The following is a 26,075-nucleotide window of genomic DNA, read 5'->3' as shown; positions in this document are numbered from 1 at the left end:
CTCTTCTAACTGTTTATATATACGTCAATGATTTGGATAACAATGTAGGAGATACAATTAGTAAGTCTGCAGCTGACACAGAAATTGGTGATGGTGTTGATAGTGAGAAGGATAGTCTTAGGTTACAGAATGATAATGAACAGCTTGTAAATCAGACAGAGCAATGGCAGATGGAATTTAATCCTGGTAAGTGTTAGATGATGCATTTTGGGAGATCTAATGTGGATGGGACATACAGCAGGAATGGTAGGGCCCAAGGGAATATTGAGGGAACAGTGACCATGGCATTCAAGTCAATTGATCCTTCAAGGTGGCAGTGCAGATAGATAGGCGATGAAGGAGGCATATGGGATATTGGCCTCCATTAGCTGGGGCACAGAAGGTAAGAACATGGAGGTCATGGTACAACTTCATAAAACTTCGGCCATAGCTTGAGTATTGTGTGAAGTTCTGGTTGCCACAGTGTAGGAAGAACATGAATGCACTAGATAGGTTGCTGAGGAAATTTACCAGGATGTCACCAGGGATGGAGCATTTCAGTTAGGAGAGATTGAACAGATTGGGTTTGTTTTCTTTGGAACTTAAAAGGCTGACGGGGACCTTAAAGTGTTTACAAAGTTATGAAAGGCATAGATAGGATGGACAGCGAGACACCTAAAACCAGAGGGTTTGAGATGAGTCGTGAGAGGGCTAGAGGAGATCTGAAGAAAACTATTTTTCACTTAAAGTATGATTGTAATCTGGAACTCACTGGTTAAGAGGGTGGTGCAAGCGGGTAATTTTTGCAGCATGCATAATGTATTTGGATGAGCAGTTGAAACACCAAAGCATAGAGGCTAGGGACCAAGAGCTGGTAAATGAGATCAGTAGAGGTAAACGGAAAAAGCTGGAAACACTCAGCAGGTCAGGCAGAATGTGTCATTCATTTTCTGGGTTTTTTTTGAAACTTGAAAATCACTTCAGTGTCCCGTCCAATATCTATCCTTCAACTAACATTGCTAAAGAAGAAACCGATCACAATCATAATACTGTTTGTGGAACTTTGCTGCGTACAAGGCATTTACTATAACAGCGATGATATAAAATGTGTCAAATAACAGCGATGACATAAAGTGTGTCAAACATCTTCAGGATTTGCTTCTGATGTTTTTCCTTAAATGTCTTGCATTCATCATTTGACACTGCAAAAAAAACATTACCAGGACCCTCACTCTCTGGACGTGACTATGAATTCTCTAAAGGAGTGGGAAATCAGGGCAAAAAAAAAACCCATAGTGGCCCCGAATAAGGCTGCTTCCGAGATCGGAATAAGAGCTCGAAAAGACTGCTACAGAATAGTTACAATGATCGCTCAGTCGAAGCCCCATCATCCGTGATCCAGCGCGATTATCGCTGGATAACGATACTCCTTCCAATCCCGAGAGACCTTTCACGTTGATTTTATGTAAACGGGAGGTCGTCAGAGCATGTGCGGTTTAGGCGAAGCGGGATCAGGGAAGATTTAAATTAAAACAGATAGTTAATCTGGGATGTGACAGGGAAGTGAACAAACAGACGGCGACCTCGGAGATAACCCGTCCCTTCCCAGAAGCGCCACAAAATGGCATCGGTAGCTAAAATGTCTGATATGCCGCAAAAGAGATATATTCAAAGTCTTGGGTGTACTGTGGAGGGGAGGAAAATGTTACTGAGTTATAACAGCGGGCACCGAAGCGCACGCTCAGTGAGGAAACTGACAGAATGGGATTTGAGCAGAAAGGAGACTTCCACTATCAGCCACAGCTTGGTTTGTTTAAAGATATTTCAGGACATACCCACCTCCTTCGACTCTCTCTAACCAGAATCCCATCGACTGCACCACCAATATTGTCTAATCCCAAACCCGATGCACTAGTATCACAAAAGCCCGCAGCAAAATAAAAAAAGCAAAGTATTTTCCCCAGCTACGAGAGCAGCGTGGGGACTATACCTCATCCACTTCGGGATCCGTGATGTTGGCCATGATCTCCAGCCCGTGGGCAAGTCTGCGGAAACTTTCTCTTCGCCGGGTCACACAGCAGAGTCGAGCGCTTTCCTGGGTCGCCTTCTTTCCACCGGACGGCTTTAGTTACTGGAAAACGATAAGAGAGCCACTGCTGTTAGTCACCGTCTCGTCAGACTCCTCCTCTCCTCTCCCTTGTGTAACAGCGGCGGGGAGGAGCTAGCACCTGACCACCAGGTACAATGCTAATTAATTCATGTCTTCTGCACATTTCCTTAAACAGTGCACAGTACAAGCAAATTTCCACTGAGAGCAAATTCTGCTTCCGAGCGGTAACGGTAGGTAAAGGTTTACGTTGTGGCCCAGAAATCTGGACAAGTGATCAGGAGACGAGTTCAAATCCCATTACTTAAATATAATCAGTTATATTTAAAAATAACAAAATCAACCGCAAAATGATGACGTTGTAGGTTATTTTTTTCTATAAAACCTAAATGTTCACTTACGTATTTTCAGGAAAGTGAACCTGCCACCCTTTCCTGATCTGACCCTTAAATGATTCTAGATCCTTAACAGATTCTTAACCACTCTTGCAAAGTTGTATTCAACGCATCAAGAATAAAATTGACAACATTAACATAAGTCCCAAATTTTGGATCCAAAATTGTCTTGGCCATTGAATACAGAGGGGAGTGGTAGAGGGATGTTATTCTGACTGGAGAGACCAATGGTCTTCCTCAAGGACCAGTGCTACTGTGACTTCTGTTGTTTGTGATGCATACAAGTGATTTGGACGAAAATGTAGGTAGCCTGATTAATAAGTTTGCAGATGACACAAAAGGTGGCAGAGCTGTGGATAGTGAGGAAGGTTGTCAAAGGATTCAGCAGGATATAAAACAATTGGAAATGTGGATAGAGAAATGGCAGATAGAGTTTAATCCAAGCGAGTGTGAAGTGTTGCACTTTGGGAGGTCATATGTAATAGGAAAGAATACAGCAAAGAATACACTTAGAATACTCTGTACATTGAAAATCCAATTTGCAGTGTAGTTGCACTGACCTTGCAATTTGGTGTGCAAGTCCATAGTTCCCTAAAGGTAGCAACATAAAAAGATAGGGTGGTAAAGGTGGTGTATGGCATACTTGCCTTCATCAGTAAGGGTGTTGAATATAAAAATCAGGAAGTCATGCTGGCTAGGCCACATTTGGAATATCATGTACAGTTCTGGTCGCTGCATTACCAGAAGATGTGGAGGCATTGGAGAGGGTGCAGAAGAGGTTCATCAGGATGTTAGCCATAAGGAGAGGCTGGACAAACTTAGATTGTTTTCTCTGGATCATTGGAGGCTGAGAGGCAACCTGATCGGTATTTAAAATTATGAGAGGCATAGATACAGCAGACAGTCAGAATCTTTTTCCTGGAGTGGAAATCCCAAATACTAGAGGGCATAGTGTTAAGGTGAGGGGGGAGTTTAAAGAAGAGTTGTGAGGCAAGGTTTTTTTTTTACACAGTGAGTGGCACGTACCTGGAAAGCGCTCTGGGGGATGTGGTGGAAGCAGATATGATGGCAACTTTTTAAGAGGCATTTAGATAGGCACATGAACAGGCAGGGAATGGAGGGATTGTGCGGCAGATGGGATTAGTTTAAATTGGTATAATGGTCAGCACAAACATTGTGGGCTGACAGGCCTGTTCCTGTGCTGTACTGTTCTATGTTCTTAAATCATTGCTTGAGTGAAGATGAGTGGTAGAATCTCAGCATGAGGAAGAAGAGTTGATAGGAATGCGGGGTTCATAAAATGAGGTAGGAGTAGTGTGCTTGATGTTTGGCATGGACCCAGTGGGCCAAAGGGCCTGTTTCCCTGCTGTGTATCCATTTCTGTGGAGTCTTATGTGGAGTCTATGCAGTGCATTTCTTTCTCTGTAGAGGGCTGCCTTTCATTGCAGTAGTTTTTATACTTGGTTTAACATGGACTGACACGAACATATTGTATCTGCAGTTACCCTCCATCTGTAATTGCCCACAGAAGGTGGTTGTGGATTTTCATGGATGACTCCAACCTTTATAGTAATTGGACTTCTTGCAAACTTTTTCCAGAAAGCGGATCTTTGTGGATCTGGGTGATCGATGTCACAGAGGGCAAGCTTTGTAAATTGGTGCAATTTATCCTTTACAAAAGTAGCTGCTAAAGTAAAAGTCCACTAGCACAGAAGAGGATGTGTATGAGTGCAGCAGGAATGGTACTGATGAGTGAACTGCTTTGTTCTTGACAGTGTTGTGCTACTTGAATATCATTGCAATTGCATGTACTGAAACAAATGGGTATTCCAGACACTTTTGACTTGTAGATGACGGAGATGTTACAACAGCAAGTGAACCATTTGTCACACACTCAGTTTGCCTTGCTTTGTAACCGTGAAGTGGATCTTGCTGGTCGAGCTCAGCTGCTGTTTCCCCACTCACCAATATGTTTATACTGACAGACTCAACAATAATAATAATTGCTGAGGATTCACATAAATGATATATTTTTCTTTTTGACTGTTACATTATTATAATTATTGTAAAGTGAGCTGAAGACTATGGAGTGTTTTATGAAAATCCCAGCTTGGGTCATGAAGAGCTGACAAAATCCCGAGCTTGGAATATGAAAATGAATAATCCTAATTTCATGGATGCAATATACCTGAAAAATTGTAAGATAAACATTAATGCCAGAACTGCAATGATACAATTTAGCAGAAATGAAACTAGTTCTAGCCTGCCGATTTTCAACATTATAACCAGGATATTCAGAGTCAGAGTCTTTCTTTCCATCTTCTTCTTTTGAGGACATAGTTTGATTAAATTACTGCATACTGATATTAATGACAACAGAGAATTTCAAGAAGTGAGTATGATTTTCTGCTCAGTAATGTTGGGACCTTAATTTTTGCACCATGTGCTAGTCTATGTTAGACTATTGTTTACTGACTACAGCTCTGCCTTCAGTAGTATAATTCCAAGCAAACTCATCACCATATCCTGAAGCTGGGACTCAACATCTCCCTTTGCAACTGGATCCTTGACCTCCTGACCAACAGACCACAATCAGTACGGATTGGCAGCGACACCTCTGCCACAATTATTCTCAACACTGGTGCCCCACAGGGCTGCGTCCTCAGCCCCCTACGCTACTCTCTATACTCTCACGACAGCATGGTCAGATTCTGCTCTACCTCCATCTACAAGTTTGCTGATGATACCACCGTAGTGGGCTGTATCTCAAATTATAATGAGTCGGAGTACGGGAAGGAGATAGAGAGCCTAGTGACATGGTGTCATGACAACAACCTTTCCTTCAATGTCAGGAAAACAAAAGAGCTGGTCATTGACTTCAGGAAGGAGGGCAGTGCACATGCTTCTATTTATATCAATGGTGCTGAAGTCGAGAGGATTGAGAGTTTCAAGTTCCAAGAAGAACATCACCTGATCCAGCCACATTGATGCCATGGCCGAGAAAGCTCACCAGCATCTCTACTTCCTCAGAAGGCTAAAGAAATTTGGCAGGTCCCCTTTGACCCTCATCAATTTTTATCAATGCACCTATCTGGATGCATTACGGCTTGGTATGGCAACTGCTCTGCCCATGACCACAAGAAACTGCAGAGAGTTGTGGACACAGCTCAGCACATCATGGAAACTAGCCTCCCCTTCATGGACTTCTTGCTGCCTCAGTAAAGCAGCCAGCATAATCAAAGATCCCACCCATCCCAGACATTTTCTCTTCTCCTGCCTCCCAACAGGCAGAAGATAAAAGCCTGAAAGCACGTACCGCCAGGCTCAGGAACAACTTCTATCCCACTGTTATAAGACTATTTAATAGTTCCCTAATACGATAAGGTGGACTCTTGACCTCACAATCTACTTTGTTGTGACCTTGCTCCTTACTGTGTACCTGCACTGCACTTTCTCTGTACTGTAACACTTTATTCTGCACTCTGTTATTGTTCTACCTTGTACTACCTCAATGCACTGTTGTAATGAATTGATCTGTATGGACGGTATGCAAGACAAGCTTTTCATTGTAGCTCAGTACATGTGACAATAATAAACCAATTTACCAATTTAACCAAGTTTGAAGAGAGCTTGTTCATGAAATCTCCTTGTCGGTCCTGTTAGTTGTCCTGTTGTCCACCAGCATTCTAAAGTTGATGTTTGTCCTGATCCTTAGCGCTGTCTCCAGCCCACGGCTTTTGCTGTTAAGCACATGGCATGTCTGCTGCTGTTTCCACTAGTTAGTACTTTATTTTAATTTATACATGGTGATGATCCTTCCAAATAAATCACAAAGCAAACCAGTGTTGATGATGGAATAATGGATGAGCCAGCGATGAAATTACAGATTGTGATGGTATACAGCAACATGTATTTACACTGCAACTTCAATGTATTACAACAACCCAATGACTATACAATTCTGCTACTGACACTGAACCACAGTACTTTGTAGCTGCCTACTAGGCTTGTGGATCAATCCCAATTTTCCAACAAAGAACAGAATGCTGGAAGAACTCAGTGGGTCAAGCAGCATCCATGGAGGCAAATGGTTTCTTGAGCATCTCATACAAGCCCTGAATGGCAGCTGTGTCCTTCAGGCACCTTAAAGGATAATGACCACTTTCTCTGCATAGCTAGTGATGAACAATAAAGCTGTTTTAAAACTATGAGCTGTTCAACACACCACAATCTCTATGCATATCAGACTAACATCTGTCATCAGGTGCCAACTCAGTACAATTCCCTCTCTTAGAAATATTTGCGAGTTTCTGGGTTTGCTAAGTACTCAGACTAATACAGAGCTATTCATCTGACCATTATTTACACCAAATGGAAAATGAGTTAGCATCATTTTTACATAACTGTCCACTTTACAAATGATTCAACCCCACTGATCTTCAATATCTCTAATAATCTTAAAGGCATTAGAATATGTTCCATGAGAACATGCAATTAAAACAACTTTTAATTGTGTTGAAGGAGTTTTGAGAATATTTTAAAAGCCCTTTAATATTCACTTAGCAGGTCTTGTGGATGGGATGTTGAAAGTCAACTACATTATACACTGCAGCCACACGGTCGGAAGTCACATATAGACCACACCAGGTGAAGACATAATTTTCTTTCTTAAGAGTGACCCTGATGCATTTTTACAACAATTCAATGGTTTTATAGTTACTAGATTTTCATTTCACAAGACTATTATTCACATTTAATCAATGGTTGCTCAAAGGTTGTTGTGCATTCTACAGATTCTAATTGTGTGGGTTTTCCTTAAATAACATTTTGTGTACTGTATTAGATGTCGCATGCCCTAAATTCTAGACTGCTAGGCTAGAACTTTATCCCCCAGAAAGCAGTAAATTTCAGGGGCTGCAAGATCTTAAGCAGCATTATAAATTCCAGGACGGTTCTTTTGCTTCTAATATCAGAGAAGAGCTTTTCATCTCCTGCATCTAATTGTAATTCCAGCCCAGGCCAAAATAATGATTTTTTTTACAGCTGTGAATATATTTTGTTTTAAATGAGCATCAGCAATTTGAATGTAATTAGAGCTCATAGTGAAAAACAGATTTGTTTTCTCTACCTCCAACTTATAATAATCAAGTAAAAGTAATTGAATAAACTTGATTGCTTAATGATTTTATAGCAAGATTAAGGGGTCAGGAAAGGAATGCTACTAAAATTCCAAACCAGCATTTTTCTAAATCACATTCTCCCAGATTTCTTAGCCCAGAGCATCACTTATATCAAAGCACAGTGAGGATCTGTAGAATGCACAACAACCTTTGAGCAACCATTGATTAAATGTGAATAATAGTCTTGTGTTAACTTATGGAAATTAAGTAATGGAAATTTTACAAGCATAACCTTGCATAACAAGCATAACATTACTATAAATTCTAATCCAGCAGTAATCCAGCCAGGGATCAGACCAAAACTAGTTCTTGTAGTTTACGAAAATCTATTTCCTTGACGTAAAACTGTGAAGAAATGAAGATTTCATGGCAGAATAGAGCCTGGGTAAAAATGCAAACTGCACTGTTAAACCTGAGATTCTCTTTTTGATGAACTATTTTAATTTCCTACCTGGGAAAACATCATACATTCATCTTTATATCCAAACAGCTGTCCTCTCTTTCCTCACATAAGAAAAGATTATTTACATATTAACAAATATTCCCATACCAACCACATTGAATACACACTACTTAACCAATTATGAAGGATGGTGTGGCAACAGAATGATTTTTCCTGCTTTGCAAAGAAATCGCTGCTCTTCTGGTGTTTTCCCCAATTATTATAGAAAACACTGTTAGCAAAAAAGTGCAAAATCATGCATCCAAGCTAATTACAGGATAATAAAGGCCAAAGCACCAATCCCAAAGTATTCACAATCTCATCTGCTGTGATCAGGAGAAATAATATGTACTTACATATGTCAATCATATTTGAGAAACTGAGAAAAATAGAATGGGGAAAAACCTAATGAGAAAAGCAAGCTTCTCCCCAACCTTGCTACAATCTGTCCAATGTATGAGAACAGTAGGCCATTAATTATTTTGAGCCTGTTCTGCCATTCACTAGATCAGGATATCAACCTAACAATCCAGACCAGAAGCAATATAGAAATTATGGAAATACATAATTAAAATATTTAAGTAGGTAGAACAATGGTAGATTTAATTAAAAGGAGACATGCAAAGTGCAACACATAGGAAGATAAAATAGGCGATATGAAATATGCTGAAAAAATAAGTCTAACCAAAAGACCGTGTTGTCTAAGCAGACTAAAGCCCTTGCATGCTCAATGAACACAGAACAGTAAGCAACAAAATTGTTGCTTGACTATTGAACCACATAAATCAAAAAAGTAAATATACATCAAAAGACACCATACTTCTGAGTACTACACCCAATTCTGGACATGTGATGTGCAGCTCCAGGCAACCTGCAGGTTAATATTAACTTTGTTTCATATGTAATTATTTGGTTTTGGGTGAAGTTAAATTTCAGTCACTCCTTCACTCATGCATACTATCCAAGTGATCACTGAAGAAAAATCAAGAACAGGAGTCCCATCACATTTTCCCACTCCACAACCTATTATGTTGAAACTAATCTGCTGTGATCAGCTAACATAGTGAAAATCAAGAGATGCACTTTGACCTAATGGTTATTTACCAAACTGGCAACTGAACCAGATACCACCTTCAACTCTGTATTGCTTAATATTATACTAGGTAGTGCATCAGATATCCCTGTGTTCTTAGTTAAGTCTGAGATCATATCAGCATATTATTATTCCCACTCAATTATCTTTAACAATCCTTCAATTTATTGGTGAATATGAAACAAAAATGACAAAAAAATTACAGTGTCCTTTGGAGACTCTGTTTTAATTTTACTTTAAAATTGAAATTTAAAATTAAATTAAAACTAAAATTTAAAATCATGCAAATCTGCACAGATAGAGACAAACATACTTGAAACTAATTTTACAGTCAAAATTGTGTGCAGCATTGGGGATATTCATCAAATCCTCCTAATTAACCTCAGAGCTAAAGATTGCCATTTCAATTGTTGTATTTCTCTATATTTTGTTTGTTGTTTCCATGTGAATCTGCATTTCTCAATTAACTTTGTCATCTTTCATTTTGTTCTTTCATTGAGCTATAAGGAGAAGTTGAATAAACTTGGATTGTTTTCTCTGGAGCATCCGATGCTGAGGGAAGACCTGATAGAAGTTTATAAAATTATGGGAAGCATGGATAGGGTTGACAGCCAGAATCTTTTTCCTAGATTAGAAATGTCAAGTACTAGAGGACATGCATTTAAAATAAGAGGGGCAAAGCTTAAAGGAGATGTGCAGGGCAAGTTTCTTTTTATACAGAGAGCTGTAGGTGCTTGGAACGGGCTGCCAGTGATAGTGGCGGAAGCAGATGTGATAGGGCTATATAAGAGGCTGTAAAATAGACATGTGGATATGCAGGGAATGGAGGGATATGGATCTTTAGAAGAATCTTTAGATACAGGTTATCAAAAGAAGGATCTTTAGATACTGGTAGAAGAAATTTAGTTGAATTCAGCATCATGTTGGTACAGGCATTGTGGGCTGAAGGGCCTGTTCCTGTGCTGTACTCTATGGTGTTCTCTGTACTGTCCTTAGATGTTACATTACAATATACTGAAACATAATAATCTGGAAATTGTACAGAGCCAGATATAGCAGCTTGTGTCAGTTCTTAGCAAGGCTCCCAGCTGCAATCTTCTATTGTGCATGAGGCTCAAGGCATAGTGCATGATAGAAAAAACTTTCACACCTTTTGTTCACACATAGGTCTTTCCTATGACACCGTTGTGATTTCACAGCTAGCAGAAGAAATCAGTTGGTTTCAGAACCACAGGGGAAGAGGGGTGGTTGTTGAAAAGATCAGAGGTTGGATAGATAAGGAATAGCAGGAGTTAAGAAGGATCATTGCCAGAGCTGGAGGAAGATGTAAACCAAAAGGTCAGTTAAAGAGCCAATCAGAGATCAGGATTTGAAGAGGTTTGAAGGATGGGTGTCAGGCAGAACTGCAGCTGTAGCTAGGGGTTGGGAAATTGGGTGAAAAGGCAATGGGTAGGGTTAAATAATAAGAAAACAATTAAAAGGAAAACCTACCCGTAAGTCTTGGACTTCACAGCAACAGAGCAGGTAAGAGAGGTGTGTGTGTTTTTTCCCCAAAGATTCCCCTCTCTTTGAAAAAAAACTCCTCAACCGACCTTTTTAGTCCTGAGTTTGTGACCCCTTGAGTCAGGATAAACATTCTCCCTACATACAGCATATCAAACCCTGTAAGAATTTTGTGACTTTCATAGAACATTACAGCACAGTACAGGCCCTTTGGCCCACAATGCTGTGCCAACATTTTATCCTGCTCTAAGATCTAGCTAACTCTTCCCTCCCACATAGCCCTCCATTTCTCTATCATTCATGTGTCTATCTGAGAGTCTCTTAAGTGTCCCTAATGTATCTGCCCCCACAACGTCTGATGGCAGTGTGTTCCACGCACCCACCGCTCCCTGTGTAAAAAAACTTACCCCTGACATCCCCCTTATATCTTCTTCCAATCACCTTAAAATTATGCCCCCTCGTGTTAGCCATTGTCACCCTGGGAAAAAGTCTCTGACTGTCAACTCCATCTATGCCTCTTATCATCTTGCACACCTCTATCAAGTTACCGCTAATTCTCCTTCTCTCCAAAGAGAAAAGCCCTAGCTCACTCAACCTATCCTCATAAGACATGCTCTCCAATCCAGGCAGCATCCTCTGCACTCTCTCTAAAGCTTCCACATCCTTTCTATAATGAGGTGACCAGAACTGAACACAAGTGTGGTCTATCCAGAGTTCTATAGAGCTGCAACATTACGTCACAGCTCTTGAACTCAATACCCCGACTAATAAAGGCCAACACACCATATGCCTTCTTAACAACCCTATCGACCTACGTGACAACCATGAGGGATCTATGGACGTGGACCCTAAGATCCCTCTGTTCCTCCACACTGCTGAGAGTCTTGTCATTAACCTTGTATTCTGCCTTCAAATTCAATCTCCCAAAGTGTTTCACTTCACACTTTTCTGGGTTGAACTCCATCTGCCACTTCTCAGCCCAGCTCTGCATTCTATCAATATCCTGTTGTAATCTACAGCAACCTTCTACACTTTCCACAACACCACCAACCTTAGTATCATCAGCAAACTTACTAACCCACCCTTCCACATACTTATCCAAGTCATTTATAAAAATCACAAAGAGCAGGGGTCCCAGAACAGACCACTGCAGAACACCACTGGTCAATGACCTCCAGGCAGAATAGGCACATCTACCACCACCCTCTGTCTTCTATGAGCGAACCAATTCTGAATCCACACAACCAAGTTTCCCTGGATCCCATGCCTCCTGACTTTCTGAATGAGCCTTCCATGAGGAACCTAAAAAAGCCATGTACACCACATCCACTGCTTTACCTTCATCAATGTGTCTTGTCAAATCCTCAAAGAATTCAATCAGGCTCGTGAGGCACGACCTGCCCCTCACAAAACCATGCTGACTGTTCCTAAACAGCCAATGCTTCTCCAAATGCCCATAAATCCTGTCTCTAAGAATCTTCTCCAGTAATTTGCCCACCATTGAAGAAAGACTCACTGGTCTGTAACTCTCAGGGTTATCCCTACTCCCTTTCTTAAACAAAGGAACAACATTTGCCACCTTCCAATCATCTGGCACTACACCTGTGGCCAGTGAGGACACAAAGATCATCACCAAAGGCACAGCAATCTTCTTCCTTGCTTCCCATAATAACCTTGGATGTATCCCGTCCAGCCCTGGTGACTTATCTATCCTAATGTTTTTCAGAAGTTCCAGCACACCTTCTTTCCTCACGTCGAGATGCCCTAGCCTATCAGCCTGTCGTATGCCATCCTCACAAACGTCAAGGTCTCTCTCTCTGGTGAATACTGAAGCCAAGTATTCATTAAGGACCTCCCCTACCTCTTCTGACTCTAGGCAGTTTTCTCTTTTATCCCTGATCTTACTCTAGTCATCCTCCTATTCTTCACATACGTGTAGAACGCCTTGGGGTTTTCCTTGATCCTACTCGCCAAGGACTTCTCATGCCCCCTTCTTGCTCTCCTAAATCCATTCTTAAGCTCCCTCCTGGCTACCTTGTAACTCTCGAGAGTCTGTCTGATCCATGCTGTCTAAACCTCAGGTAAACTTCTTTCTTCCTCTTGACAAGATATTCTACATCTCTTGTCATCCATGGTTCCTTCACTCTACCATCCTTACCCTGCCTCAATGGGACAAACCTATCCAGAACCCCATGCAAGTTAAACAACCTCCACATTTCCGTTGTGCACTTTCCCAAGAACATCTGTTCCCAATTTACGCTCCCAAGTTCCTGTCTAATAGCATCATGATTCCCCCTCCCCCAGTTAAATACTTCCCCATATTGTCTGCTCCTATTCCTCTCCAAGGCTATAGTAAAGGTCCAGTAGTTATGGACACTATCTCCAAAACGCCCTCCTACTGGGAGATCTGAAACCTGATCAGACTCATTGCCTAGGTCCAGTACGGCCTCTCCTCTAGTCGGCCTGTCCACATACTGTGTCAGAACTCCTTCCTGTACACACCTAACAAATTCCGTCCCATCTATCCCCTTTACACTAAGGAGGTGCCAATCAATATTAAGGAATTTGAAAGCACCCATGACAACAACCTTGTTATTTTTGCACCTCTCCAAAATCTGCCTCCTAATCTGTTCCTCAGCGTCTCTGCTGCTGTTGGGGTGGGGGGGGGGTGGGGTCTGTAGAATACTCCTAATAGAGTGATCGCTCCCTTCCCCTTTCTACAGCTGTGACACTGTCCCTGATCAGCAAAGCCACTCCCCCACCACTTTTACCTCCATCCCTGTTCCTTTTGAAACATCTAAACCCCGGAATATCCAGCAGCCATCCCTGCCCTTGCGACAGCCAAGTCTCTGTAATGGCCACCACGTCATAATTCCACGTACTTACCCATGCTCATCACCCTTGTTCCTGATACTTTTCGCATTAAAGTAGACACACTTCAGCCCTTCCAACTGACTGGAATTTTGCCTATCCTTCCTCATAGTCTTTCTACACTCTGCATCTACTTGTACACTAAATGAACCAACCTCTGACCTATCACTCTGGTTCCCATCCCTCTCAATGAGACGCAAGTCAATGAGACTTCCTCATATTCTTCTGAACTCTAGGTCTCTCTAGGTCTAGTCTACTCAACCTATCCTCATCTGGCAAGCCCACCATCCCTGGATCGAATTTAATGAGTAATTGCTACATTTCCTCTGTGGCAAGTACATCTTTCTTGAGTAGGATAGCAAAACTGTACACAATACTCTTGGTCCTGTCTCACCAAGGCCCCATACAATTGTATACTCCTGTACCCCATACTTCTGTATTCAGATCTTCTCATAAAGAAGTTTGTAGGAGATATAACAGAGAACTTAAGGAAGAAATTAGGAGGGAAAAAAGGGGCCATGAAATGACCTTGGCAAGTAGAATTAAAGAGAATCCTAAAAGCTTTTATAAGTACATTAGAAGTAAGAGGGTGGCTAAAGAAAGAGCAAGTCCCCTCTACGATTGGAGCCAGGGGTATGGGCGAGATCCTAAATGAATACTTCTTATCGGTATTCACCAGAAAGAAGGACATGGAGGCTGGAGAGTTGAGAGAGGAGTATGCTGATATTCTGGAGCACATCTGTATCAGGAAGGGGGAATATTAGAGCACATGAGCGTGGATAAATACCCAAGGCATGACAGGATTGATCCCAGGATGCTAAGGGAAGCAAGGAGGGGATTGCTGGAGCTCTAATGGAGATTGTTGCATCTTCATTAACCAGAGGTGAGGTACCAGAAGACTGGACTCTACTAAAGTTGTCCCCTTGTTCAAAAAGGGCAGTAGGGATATGCCTGGAAACTGCAGGCTGGTGAGCCTTACATTAATGATAGGTAAGTTTTTGGAGAAAATTTTGAGGGACAGGATTTATGTTCACTTGGAAATAGAGGGACTGATTAGGACGAGTCAGCATAGTTTTGCGCAGAGGAGATTATGTCTTACTAATCTGATCGAGTTTTCTTGAGGCAGTAACTAAGAAAATCGATGAAGACAGAGTGATAGGCAAGGTTTACATACCACTTAGTAAGGCTTTTGACAAGGTCCCACATGGTAGGCTGGTCCAGAAGTGTAAGGCACAAGGAATCCATGAGATGCTGGCAAACTGGTTTAGTGATAAGAGGCAGAAGGTAGAGGTGGATGGGTATTTTTCCTACTAGAAGTCTATAATAAGTGGGGTACTGCAGGGTTTGACACTGGGACTTCTGTTGTTTGTAATATGAATGATGTGGATGAGAATACAGGTGATATGATAAATAGGTTTGCAGACCAAAAATGAAAATTGATTGAATTGTAGGTAGCAAAGAAGGTTGTCTGACAATACGACTTGAGGTTGTCTGATTGATCAGCTGGAAGGTTGGGCAGAGCAATGGCAGATGGAATTTAATCATTCAAGTGCGAGGTAATGCACTTTTGGAAGTCAAAGTCTCTTAGGACATATATAGTAAATTGAAGGTTGTCTGAGGATGCAGTGGGACAGAGATCCGTGAGAAATTTGGTGGAGAAATGGTAGATGGAGTTAAATCCGACAACTGTGAGCTGGTGCATTTTGGGAGGTTAAATGAAAGAGGAAAGCATATAGTAAGTGGCAGTACCCTTAGGAGAATTGATGTACAGAGGGATCTTGGAGTGAAAGTCCATAGCTCCCTGAAAGTGTTAACACGAGTCAATAGGCATTCGGCATGCTTTCCTTCATTGGTTGGGCATTCAGAATAAAAGTTGGCAAGTCATGTTGCAGCTTTATAATACTTTGGGTAAGCCACATTTGGAGTACTATATGCAGTCTGGTCATGACACTACAGAAAGGATATGGAGGCTTTGGATAGGGGGCAGAAGAGGTTCACCAGAATGTTGCCTGGATTGGAGAGTATTAGCAATAAGGAGAGGTTGGGCAAACTTGTTTTCTCTGGGTCATCAGAGGCTGAGGGATAACCTGAATGAAGTATATAAAATTATAAGAGTCATAGAATAAGGCAGGTAGTTTGTATCCTTTACCCAGGGTGGAGATGCGAGGCAGATGGGAACCAGAGGGGTAGGACAGAGGAAGAAGGGGATGGGGAAAAGTCAGATCTAACAGGTAGAGAGGCTTTGAGGAAGGAAAAGCAGAGTACAGGCTATAAAAGTAGAAAGGTGGATGGGCTAAAGTGCATTTAATTAAATGCAAGAAGTATCAGGAATAAGGGTGATAAACTGAGAGCTTGGATAAGTACATGGGACGATATTGTGGCTATTACAGAGACATGGCTGACACCAGGGCAGGAATGGATATTGAATATTCCTGCTTTTCAGTGTTTTAAAAGGGATAGGGAGGGAGGGAGGGAGGAGAGGAGGAGGGGTGGCGATACTGGTCAGGGACACTATTACAGCTGCAGAAAGGGTGAATAATGTAGAAGGATCCTCTCTAGAGTCAATATGGGTGGAAGTTGGGAACAAGAAAGGAGCATTTACTCTATTGGGAGTATTCTATAAGGCCCCCTGGTAGCAGCAGGGATACTGAGAAGCAAATTGGGAGGCAGATTTTGGAAGGATGCAAAAATAACAGGGTTATTATTGTGGGAACTTCAACTTCCCAAATATTGATTGGCACCTGCTTAGTGCCAAAGGTTTAGACGGGATGGAGTTTGTTAAGTGTGTCCAGGACTGATTCCTGTCACAGTATGTTGACAGGCCAACTAGAGTGAATGCCGTATTAGATCTAGTTTTAGGTAATGAACCAGGTCAGGTGACAGATCTCTCGGTGGGTGAGCAGTTGGGGGACAGCAACCACTGCTCCATAACCTTTAGAATTGTCACGGACAGGGATAGGAGCAAAGAGGATGGGAAGATATTTAATTGGGGAAAGGAGAATTATGAGGCTATAAGGCGAGAACTTGAGAGTGTAAATTGGGATGACATTTTTGAAGGGAAATGTACTATAGAGATGTGGTCGATGTTCAGGGATCTCTTGCAGGATGTTAGGGATAAATTTGTCCCAGTAAGGCAGAGAAGGAATGGCAGGGTGAAGGAACAAGAGAGGTGGAACAACTAGTTAGGAAGAAGGCGGCAGCATACATAAGGTGTAAGCAGCAAAGATCAGATAGGACTCATGAGGAATATAGAGTAGCAAGGAAGGAACTTAAGAAGGGGCTGAGGAGAGCAAGAAGGGGACATGAAAAGGCTTTGCGAGTAGGGTTAAGGAGAATACCAAGGCTTTTTTCTCGTACGTGAAGAGCAGAAGGATGGCTAGAGTAAAGGTAGGTCCAATTAAAGACAAAGGTGGGAGGATGTGCCTAGAAGCTGTGGAAGTGGATGAGGTTCTCAATGAATACTTCTCTTCAGTATTCGCCAAGGAGAGGGGTCTTGATGACGCTGAGGACAGTGTTGGTAAGGGTAATGTTCTAGAGTATGTAGATATCAAGACAGAAGATGTGTTGGAGCTGTTAGAAAATATTAGGACAGATAAGTCCCCGGGGCCTGACGGAATATTCCCCAGGCTGCTCTGCGAGGCGAGGGAGGAGATTGCTGAACCGTTGACTAGGATCTTTGAGTCCTCATTGTCATGGGAATGGTACCAGAGGATTGGAGGGTGGCTAATGTTGTCCCCTTATTCAAAAAAGGTAATAGGGATAGTCCAGGGAATTACAGACCAGTGAACCTTACGTCTGTGGTGGGTAAGCTGTCGGAAAGGATTCTAAGAGATAGGATCTATGAGCATTTAGAGAATCATGGACTGATTAGGGACAGCCAGCATGGCTTTGTGAAGGGAAGATCTTGCCTCACAAGCCCGATAGGGTTCTTTGAGGAGGTGACCAGGAAGATTGATGAAGGTAGTGCAGTAGATGTAGTCTACATGGATTTTAATAAGGCATTTGACAAGGTTCCACATGGTAGGCTTCTTCAGAAGGTCAGAAGCCAAGGGATCCAGGGAGGCTTGGCCGTGTGGATTCAGAATTGGCTTGCCTGAGAAAGCAGAGAGTTGTGGTGGAGGGAGTGCATTCAGGTTGGAGGGCTGTGACTAGTGGTGTCCCACAGGGATTGGTTCTGGGACCTCTACTTTTTGTGATATCTATTAATGACTTAGATAGGGGGTGGAAGGGTGGGTTAACATGTTTGCAGATGATACAAAGATCGGTGGTGTTGTGGATAGTGTGGAGGGCTGTTGAAGCTTAGGATGCAGAGCTGGGCTGACAAGTGGCAGATGGAGTTCAATCCGGAGAAGTGTGAGGTGGTACACTTTGGAAGGATAAACTCCAAGGCGGAGTACAAGGTTAATGGCAGGATTCTGGGCAGTGTGGAGGAGCAGAGGGATCTTGGGGTTCATATCCACAGATCACTGAAAGTTGCCTCACTGGTGGATAGGGTAGTTAAGAAAGCTTATGGGATGTTAGCTTTCATAAGTCGTGGGATCGAGTTTAAGAGCTGCGAAGTAATGATGCAGCTTTACAAAACTCTGGTTTGACCACACTTAGAGTACAGTGTCCAGTTTTGGTCACCTCATTATAGGAAGGATGTGGAGGCATTGGAAAGGGTGCAGAGGAGATTTACCAGGATGCTGCCTGGATTAGAGAGTATGGATTATGAGGAGAGACTAAAGGAGCTAGGGCTTTATTCATTGGAGAGGAGGAGGATGAGGGGAGACATGATAGAGGTATACAAAATATTGAGAGGAATAGATAGAGTGTACAGCCAGCGCCTCTTTCCCAGGGCACCAATGCTCAATACAAGAGGGCATGGCTTTAAGGTAATGGACGGGAAGTTCAAGGGAGATGTCAGAGGGAGGTTTTTCACGCAGAGAATGGTTGGTGCATGGAACACACTGCCTGGGGTGGTGGTGGAGGCTGATACATTGGTCAAGTTCAAGAGATTGTTAGATAAGCATATGGAGGAATTTAAAATAGAGGGATATGTGGGAGGAAGGGGCTAGATAGTCTTAGGTGTGGTTTGAAGGTCGGCACAACATGGTCGGTCGAAGGGCCTGTATTGTTCTATGGTTCTAACACTGGAGGGCATAGGTCTAAGGTGAGGGGGGAAAAGTTCAAAGGAGGTTTGTTACACAGAGAGTAACAGGTGCCTGGAATGCTCTGCCTAGAGGTGGCAGAACCAGATACTATAGGAACATTTAAGAGGCATTTGGACAGACACATGAACAGGCAGGGAACAGAGAGATCCAGACCATGAGAAACAAAGAACTGCATATGTTGGAATCTAGATGAGAAAACAAGAAGATGCTGGAGGAACTCATCAGGCCAGGCAGCATTGGTGGAGAAAAGCAAACGGTGACATTTCGGGTTAGGACCCTTCTTCAGGACCGGAAATGTTGACTGTCTGCTTTTCTCCACTGATGCAGCCTGGCCTGAGTTTCTCCAGCATCTTATTTTTTTGATACAGACCACGTGCAGGCAAATGGGATTAGTTAGATTGGCATTATAGTCTGTGCAGATGTGGTATGTTGTACTGTTCTACGTTCTACAAGTGAACATCTGGAATGAGCTTCCAGGGGAGGTGATGGGGGCAAATTCAATTACAAGGTTTATAAGGCATTTGGACAAGTACTTGAATAGGAAAGGCATAGAGGGATACAGGCCTAATGTGGGCAAATGGAATTAGGATCAATAGGCATCATGATCAGTATGGACATGGTGGGCCAAAAGGATCCGTTTCTGTGCTGTATAACTTTAAGGCTAATGTACCATTTGATGGCAGGCACGGTAGTGTAGGAGCAGGCACGGTAGTGTAGTGGTTAGCATAAAGCTATTACAGCGCCAGTGATCCGGGTACAATTCCAGCCACTGTCTGTAAGGAATTTGTATGTTTTCCCAGTGTCTGCATGGGTTTCCTCCGGGTGCTCCTGTTTCCTCCCACATTCCAAAGACATATGCGTTAGGAAGTTGTGGGCGTGCTATGTTGGCGCCAGAAGCGTGGCGACACTTGCTGGCTGCCCCCAGAACACTCAACGTAAAAGATGCATTTCACTGTGTGTTTCGATGTACATGTGACTAATAAAAGTATGTTACACTACAAGGCAAAGTTTCTAGCCTATTATTTTAAACACTTTTAAATGCTTCTTTTACATTCAGATTGTTATTAATACTTTTCCTTGTTAAAAATTGTCTTCCTCTTATTCATGGCTGAGGCAATATTTATAAACAAATTAGGATTCATAAGCCTTTGCATGGCCTTTTAGGAAAGAAAGCTTGTCTCAGAGATTATTACATGTCGAGGGCAGGAGGGTTCATTGTTTGGTCCAGGGTTACTAAACACACGGACATATGAGGGTTTGATTTGCTACTAATGCATTAAGTGACCACTTGACCTGTTAAGATTCTGCTTAGAACAAGTCAGCTCTTTCAAGGCTGGTGAATGATTTCCTTGTTTCGGACATTATTTTCAGTCCAGTCTTTATTACACATGTTATCACTGTTGAAACTGATAAGACAATGGGACCAGATGGGGTTTCTGGAAACCATGAGTGTATTGGGAGGGGGATGAAGGCAGAGAGGCCCTGATAAATTGGCAGGTGCATATATGACAGTTTGTACTCTCTATTCTAGTGAAATAAAACAGATCTTGAATTCGATTCAAAATGACCTTTCACGATGGAAGGTCATTGACCTGAAATACTTCTGTTACTCTCTTCAAAGTTAGTATCAGACCTGCTGAGTATATCCAGTTGTTTTCTGTTTTAACTGGGAAATAATATTATACTAATGTACAAAATTATAATTAGAAATAAAGAACAGCTTTAGTCTTGCCAGTGCTAAGCTGGAGAAATTTCTATCTTTCCCATTACTGACTTGAGGAGCGCAGAAATAATGGCTCTAATGGTTCTGATGTGCAAGGTGATGACAGAGAAGTGAAGTTATGTTTTACTACAGGTCATCCCTGGGTTACGAATGCCTGACTTATGGACACCTGTAGGAGCGGACAAGCTCCCATACATTTGTTCATTCCTACAAACAGCAGAATGAGTTTCCTCTCTTTCCATTTTATGTAATTGTTCTTTCTTATTAATCTTCTGTACTTTTGGTGCCATTCATTACAATACTGTGGAGCTAATGATTCTCATATCGGTTGTGTATTTTCTGACCTATGGACAAAATCAACTTATGGACGTCTGTAAAAATGGAACCCATTTGTTACCCAGGGATGGCCTGTAGTTATTGCTATATTTACTCATAATGTTGCAAGAAAGCAGCATATGAATTAAAAAATATCAGACACCAGAGCTGAATCCTTAGGACATATTACACAAATAAGGAACAGAAAGAAAACAATGCAGGAAATGTGCTTGCTATAAATTGCATCTATAACACCATCTATAAATTCGCTGATGACACCACTGTTGTTGGCAGAATCTCAGACGGCAATGAGAAGGCATACAGGAGTGAGATAGATTGGTTGATTGAGTGCTGTTGCAACAACAACCTTACACTCAATGTCAGAAAGACCAAGGAATTGATTGTGAGCTTCAGGAAGGGGAAGTCGGGAGAATACAGACTAGTCTTCTCACTCTTTGCACACTAGTCAGAGGTGCAAAGAGTGAGCAGTTTCAAATTCCTGGGCATCAACATCTCAGAGGATCTATCTTGGGCCCAACATATTGATGCAATCATGAAGAAGGCACGTCAGCGGCTCTACTTCATTAGGAGTTTGAGGAGGTTCAGTATGTCACCAAAGACTCTTGCAAATTTCTACAGATGTATGGTGGAGAGCATTCTGACTGGTTGCACCACTGCCTGGTATGGAGGTTCCAATGTGCAGGATCGAAAGAGGCTGCAGAGGGCTGTAGACTCAGCCAGCTCCATCATGGGCATAACCCTCCCCACTATCGAGGACATCTTCAAGAGGCAGTGCCTCAAGAAGGCAGCATCCATTATTAAGGACCCTCACCATCCGGAACATGACCTCTTCATCTTACTACCATTGGGGAGGAGGTACAGGAGCCTGAAAACCCACAATCAATGTTTCAGGAACAGCTTCTTCCCCTCTGCCACTAGATTTCTGAAGAGTCCATGAACCCATATGTACTACCTCGTTATTCTAAGGACCCTCACCATCCGGAACATGACCTCTTCATCTTACTACCATTGGGGAGGAGGTACAGGAGCCTGAAAACCCACAATCAATGTTTCAGGAACAGCTTCTTCCCCTCTGCCATTAGATATCTGAAGAGTCCATGAACCCATATGTACTACCTCGTTATTCCTCTTTTGCACTATTTATTTATTTTCATAACTTACAGTAATTTTTTATGTCTTTATGACTTGCACTGTACTGCTGCCACAAAATAACAAATTTCACGACATATAAGATCTTTATTAATCACGTGTATATCGAAACACACAGTGAAATGCATCTTTTGCAGCCCACAAGTGTCGCCATGCTTCCGGCACCAACTAGCATGCCCACAACTTCCTAACCCATACGTCTTTGGAATGTGGGAGGAAACCGGAGCACCCGGAGGAAACCCACGCAGACACAGGAAGAACGTACAAATTCCTTATAGACAGCAGCCGAAATTGAACCTGGGTCACTGGTGCTGTAAAGCGTTATGCTGACCACCACACTACCATGCCTGCCCAGTGATGTCAGTGATAATAAACCTGATTCTGCTCCATTGACACATACAAAACAGTAAATGTACAAAAGGTTGATCTCTCTGGGATAAGATTTTATTGATTTCAGATCTGTAGAGTTATCCATCAAAAAACATGCCCTTTGGCTTACTGAGTTTAACCATCATCAAGCATCGATTTTAATCTAAACCTACATCTAATCTTATTTTATTCTCAACTTCTCCCAGGTTCCATAACTCACCTACACATTGGGAGCAGTTTACAGTGGCCAATTAACCTGTGAATCAGCACATCTTTGAGATGTTGGAGAAATTGGAGCATGCAGAGAAAATCCATGTGATCACGGGGAAAACGTCCATACTCTACACGGACAGCAGAGGTCAGGATTGAACCCAGGTCACTGGAGCCGTGAGGCAGCAGCTCTAGTACCTGTGCCACTGTGGCACCGTGCCACCCTCAGCTCTGTTGATTGCTGCTTCATAGTGAAAGAAAGAAAAACATTGAATTTTTACAGTGCCTTTCATGACATTAGGATACCCCAAAGTACTTTATTGCCAATTAAATAATTTTGTCATGCAAGCAGGACAGCAGCAAGGTGATCAATGCCAAATCAATAATTTTAGGAAGATTGGTTTAAATTTAAACATTGTCCATGGTCCAATCAAACTGGCAAGCTTCTTTGGATAATCCACGAAGGTAGCAGATTTCTTGGTTAACACCTTAGCCAAAGGATTTAGATTACATGCCAGTTCAAGTAATGTGCTCAAGTCTCTGGAGCCGTACTTCAGCCCACAGTCTACCGTACTACAATTGAATTGAGGCTTAAGTCAAGGGGACATATTAAGCGTTATGTTAACATCTATTTGTTACTGAATTGGTATCCACTACATGAATTTTACATAGCAAAACATTTCTGCCCTGTTACCTGGAAGCAAGGTGGTCAACTTCCATATGCAAGTCTTTGTTTCAGCCTCAACTTTGCAAAGCATGGAAATAATTATTATGCATTTGGTTTCCTTGGCATCCAATCTATGGAACATTAATCTGTATTAAATTTCATTCTATATGCTCATTGATAAATGTACGTCATCAACTGCTTCCTGTTATGCAACTTTGGTCAATGTGCTATGCTTAAATTAAAATGACTAAAGCGAAAGATTTTCACTCAGTTTTCAGAAATATATTTGATATACTGTAACTAATGGTCACATGTCTGTGGTGTTTCCACTTACAAAACTCAGGATTCATGCTTCATTTTTAATCAATGAAAGTCATTTAAAATATTGTAAATGAGCAATGAACTGTTGGAGGGAGTCCTTTTATAACACATTATATTAAAGCTAATGTTATGAGTGTATCTCTGTTAACCCAATGTAAATACATTCTACTTTTCCGAAAAAAAAATGAGCAAACTTAATCTATTGTTTGTAATCTCCACCAACTACTCCCATTTTTCTGGCACTTTCCCATGTAACAGCAGGAGATGCAACACCCGTCCTTTTACCTCATTTTTTCCACATCATTCAGGAACCTAAACTATTCTTCTGAGTCAAGCAGCAATTAACTTGCACTTCACCAAATTTAGTGTGTTGCATTTGTTGCTCACATTGTGGTCTCCTCTTTATTGGAGATACCAAATGCAGATTGGGTGACTACTTTTGCAGAACATCTCCATTCAGTCTGTAAGGCTGAACTGAGCTTCCAGTCCTATGCAAGTTTAATTCTTCATCCCACTCTGACCTCTCTGTCTCTTGCCTCCCACAGTGTTCCAATGAAGTCCAACGTAAACATCTCATCTTCCATCACGTCAATGCCCTCAGGACTCAATATTGCGTTCAACAATTTCAGATATCCAGCTTTTCCTGTTTGTCAGAATTGGTCAGTTCTTATGTAAAGTTATCAAACTATAATATTAACTCTGATTTTCTTTGTCCACATATTTCAATAAGGTCCCGTCATGATAGGCTGATTCAAAAGATTAAGGCACATGGGATCCATAGAGATTCAGTGTATTGGAATTCAAGATTGGCTTGGCCATAGAAGATAGAGGGAGTGGTGGAGGGGCGTTATTCTGACTGGGAGTCTATGACCAGTGTTGTTCCACGAGGATCAGTGCTGGGACTTCTGCTGTTTGTAATATATAGAAATGATATGAATGAAAATGTAGGTGGGCTGATTAGTAAGTTTGTAGATGACACAAAAATTAGCAGAGTTGTGGATAGTGAGGAAGGTTGTCAAAGGATTCAGCAGAGTGTAGACCAGTTGGAAAAGTGGGCAGAGAAATGGGAGTTTAATCCAGACAAATGTGGGATGTTGTACTTTGGGAGGTCAAATGTAAGAAGAAAATATACAGTAAATGGCAGGACCCTTAGGAGCATTGATGTATGTGGGGTGGGGTTCTTGGCATGCAAGCCCATTGCTCCATGAAAATGCCAACTGCACACTTGCCTTCATCAGTCAGGGTGTGGAGTATAAAAGTCAGGAAGTCATGTTACAGCTGTACAAAATTTTGGTTAGGCCCCATTTGGAGTATGGTGTGCAGTTCTGGTCACTGCATTACAGGAAGGATGTGGAAACTTTGGAAAAGATGCAGAAGAGGTTCACCAGGAGTGTTTCCTTGATTAGAGAATATTAGCTATAAGGAGAGTCATAGTCATAGAGTCTTACAACATGGAAACAAGCCCTTTGGCCCAACTCATCCATGCTGACTATGTTGCCCAGCGAGCTAGTCCCATAGCCCTCTAAACCTCTCCATGTACTTACCAAGATGGTTTTTAAACATTGCTAAAAGGCCTGCCTCAGCTATTTCTGGCAACTCATTCCAAAAACACACCACCTTTTGTGTGAAGAAGCTGCCCCTGATGTCCCTTTTAAATCTCTCGTCTCTGATCTTAAATCTATGCTCTCTTGATTGTAGCACCCCCTCCCTGGGAAAAAGACTATGTGCTTTCACCTTGTCTATTCCCCTCATGACCTTATATACCTCCATCAGATCACCCTTCTCCTTGTTGCATAGACTAGAAGTTTATTCCCTCGAACGTAGGAGATTGAAGGGTGATCTGATGGAGGTATACAAGACCCCAAGTCCAGGCAACAACCTGGTAAATCTTCTGCACTCTTTTTAGTTTAATAATATCTTTACTATAACAGGGTGACCAAACCTGTACACAATAGTACAAGTGAGGCCTCACCAACGTCTTATATAACTGCAACATAACTTCCCAACTCCTATACTCAATGCCCTGACTGATGAAGGCCAGCACACCAAACGCCCTCTTCACCACCCTATCTACCTGAGACGCCACTTTCAGCGAACTAATGTTCCTCTGTTCAATAACACTCCTCAGGCCCCACCATTCATTGTCTAAGACCTACCCTGGTTTGATCTCCCGAAATGCAATACCTCACAATTTATCTGGATTGAAAGCGATTTGCCAATCCTCAGCCCACATAGCTAGCTGATCAAGATACCCCTGTAATTTTTCACAACCTTCTATACTGCCTACAAACACCACCTATTTCAGTATCATCCGCAAACTTACTAACAATCACATCCAAATCATTTATATAAATTACAAACAACTAAGGTCCCACTACCAACCTTATGGCTCACCAATGGATACAGGCCTCCAGTCTGAGAAACAACCCTCAACCGTCACTCTCTGCTTCCTACCACTGAGACAATTATGAATCCAGAGAAATAAAGGTCTGCAGATGCTGGAGTCTAGATGAAAAACACAATGACACTGGAGGAACTCAGCAGGCCAGGCAGCATCTTGAAGAAGGGTCCTGACCC

General features: G+C 42.1%; 1 protein-coding gene across 2 annotated transcripts in view; it reads right to left on the bottom strand.

Annotated features, from left to right (window-relative positions):
* LOC127572255 (tetratricopeptide repeat protein 39B) overlaps window positions 1–26,075 on the bottom strand; it is a 205,420-nt gene that overhangs the window by 157,723 nt on the left and 21,622 nt on the right. For both annotated transcript variants that reach the window (XM_052019233.1, XM_052019234.1), the window contains one exon: window positions 1,970–2,110. In XM_052019233.1, the coding sequence (XP_051875193.1) occupies window positions 1,970–2,002 (33 nt within the window). In that variant the 5' untranslated portion in view covers window positions 2,003–2,110. The remainder of the gene's footprint in view (window positions 1–1,969; window positions 2,111–26,075) is intronic.

The sequence above is a fragment of the Pristis pectinata genome, chromosome 7, assembly GCF_009764475.1.
Source record: "Pristis pectinata isolate sPriPec2 chromosome 7, sPriPec2.1.pri, whole genome shotgun sequence".
In the NCBI taxonomy this organism is placed as follows: Eukaryota; Metazoa; Chordata; class Chondrichthyes; order Rhinopristiformes; family Pristidae; genus Pristis; species Pristis pectinata.
The sequence above is the reverse complement of the archived record's forward strand: the minus strand, read 5'-3'. Positions and strand labels throughout refer to the sequence as shown.